The sequence below is a fragment of the Sceloporus undulatus genome, unplaced genomic scaffold (genome assembly GCF_019175285.1).
Source record: "Sceloporus undulatus isolate JIND9_A2432 ecotype Alabama unplaced genomic scaffold, SceUnd_v1.1 scaffold_18010, whole genome shotgun sequence".
NCBI lineage: Eukaryota > Metazoa > Chordata > Lepidosauria > Squamata > Phrynosomatidae > Sceloporus > Sceloporus undulatus.
The window spans coordinates 1-1,841 of NW_024820925.1; the positions used below are offsets into that span (position 1 = coordinate 1).

The window sequence follows — 1,841 nt, forward strand, 5'->3', positions numbered from 1 at the left end:
TTTAAAAAGTCACACGTTAAACTCAAATATAGGTTCGATGGTCTCATATATAAATAGTAAAAATTCAAAACAGCAATGCAGTCGGCTGGTTTTTCCCTCCACCTTCACCCACACAACCACAACGCAAAACCATTAAAAAGCATCAAATATTGGGAAGACATAAGTGTTACGTTTGTGCTTTCCGCAAACAATCAGTTTCTCCCTAACTTCACAAGCCAGAAGAGAACATCAAAAGCAATTCAGCCTTGCGTCCGCCCGCAATGGGGATTGGCACATGCAACTCCAGATCAGAAGTTATTCCAGGATAACGGCAACTAAGAGGTCACACAGAGACACACATCAGAGTGGAAACAAAACAGTAAGATGCACACCTGACAGATAAAACCTCACTGCTCAACACTAAGTCACACATATGAAAACAGGTGGATGATCAAAAGTATATAGATCTGTAACTATGGATCCTGTGGATTTCTGCTGAAGAACAGCGCATATAAAATGCCCTTTCCTACAAGCAGGATACTCTGCAGACAGTGGTAGGCTATGACTTAGTCTTACTATGGATGCCTCCTAGAATAACTACAACAAATAGAAGAAAAGGATTTCGTACCCCATGCATCTGGCCCTACGGTACGTGGCTAATGGACACGGCTTTTTCTGTGTTAACAACTCTTCAAAGGATTGATTTAAAAATCCAATTTTCTCTGCATCTAATAAACATGATCTTTGAACCTTGTAAAACTTGGACAAAAGCATTGACAAAACACCCATTTTAAAAATACAGGCTGAATTACAAACCTGCAGGTTACTCGCAAAAGATGTAACCTGTGTTAAGGCACTAGAAGACCGGGGAAGGTAAAATGTGCCCTGCACCTCTCTCTCTGCCCATCTTATAAGCCTATGGTGCAGCCTGCCTGAGTAAAAGATGTCCCTGCCACTCCAAAAGTAACAGATGGCAGAGTCAGCTATGGCTTCGAAAGAGGCCCCCACCCAACTGAGCCTGTAAGAAGAGAGGATCAGAGGCTTAGGGGAAAGGGTTTGATCACAGGGGAGACCGAGGGCGGATGGGGGAGCTTGTCAAGGCACTGTCTCCAAAGACATTGGCGTAAGAAGACTTGAGGAAGTGGACGTAGTTTTGCATGCTGCGGTTGGTGCTCTCCGACTGTTCAAGACGATCCTTCAGGTCCTGGAGGCGGCTTTGGTATCTATGTTCTGCCTGTGGAAAGACACAAAGGATTCAAACACATCATTACCACACCAATGTCACCAGTACAACATTTTCCAATCAGAGTAGGAGCTTGCTAGGCATGCAAAGAATGACACAGTCAGAAGATAACGTACTCTAAGATATCTATGTCTCCAAGTGCTCAATAGATGGCTGTTTTACTTTGGAAACAGCTCAGTGTGTTTCAGCTTAAATATATTTCAATGGCCTTCTTTAGGGGCGGTATGAAATCTAACTGCCAAAATCTCTGATGCTGAGAATCTCATTCCATTTGCTGGACAAAGCAGCTTTTCTCAAAGGAGGAGTCCCTGTTTCTGCCCAGCACTCACGTCATCCTTGTTCCGTCGCAACTGATTCATTTCTGTCTTTGTCCTGCTCAGCTGGGTCTCCAAATCCAGTATCTTGGACTGTGCTGTTCGTTCCCTTGCTGCGGCTCGCTCTCTTGTTTGCTCCAACTGCAACAAGGCAGAAAGAATGAGTTTGATTTTGGGGGAGAGGGGAGCCAAGATTCCTCTTTGGAAAGGAGATTGGTAACAGTGGTAGTCTGATCTCAACTTTTGGAAGGTCAGAAAACATTCAACACACAGCATTCCTCCACCACCTGATACACACACACACA

General features: G+C 44.2%; 1 protein-coding gene across 1 annotated transcript; it reads right to left on the reverse strand.

Annotated features, from left to right (window-relative positions):
* Positions 1-6: 6 nt before the first annotated feature.
* LOC121918580 (outer dense fiber protein 2-like) lies at positions 7-1,835 on the reverse strand. Its single transcript, XM_042444602.1, has 2 exons — positions 1,552-1,835; positions 7-1,213 (listed from the first exon to the last, which is right to left on the reverse strand). The coding sequence occupies exons 1-2, from the start codon at positions 1,810-1,812 to the stop codon at positions 1,040-1,042; spliced, it is 435 nt and encodes a 144-aa protein (XP_042300536.1). The 5' UTR covers positions 1,813-1,835; the 3' UTR covers positions 7-1,039.
* Between the last annotated feature and the right edge of the window lie 6 nt (positions 1,836-1,841).

What these genes read in the sequence shown, in the direction of transcription:
- LOC121918580 (XM_042444602.1), bottom strand. Translation starts at nt 1,812, where the DNA reads ATGCTGTGTGTTGAATGTTTTCTGACCTTCCAAAAGTTGAGATCAGAC. An exon ending in TGCGACGGAACAAGGATGAC is followed by an intron (nt 1,214 to 1,551) that starts GTGAGTGCTGGG and finishes GTCTTTCCACAG; the next exon opens with GCAGAACATAGATACCAAAG.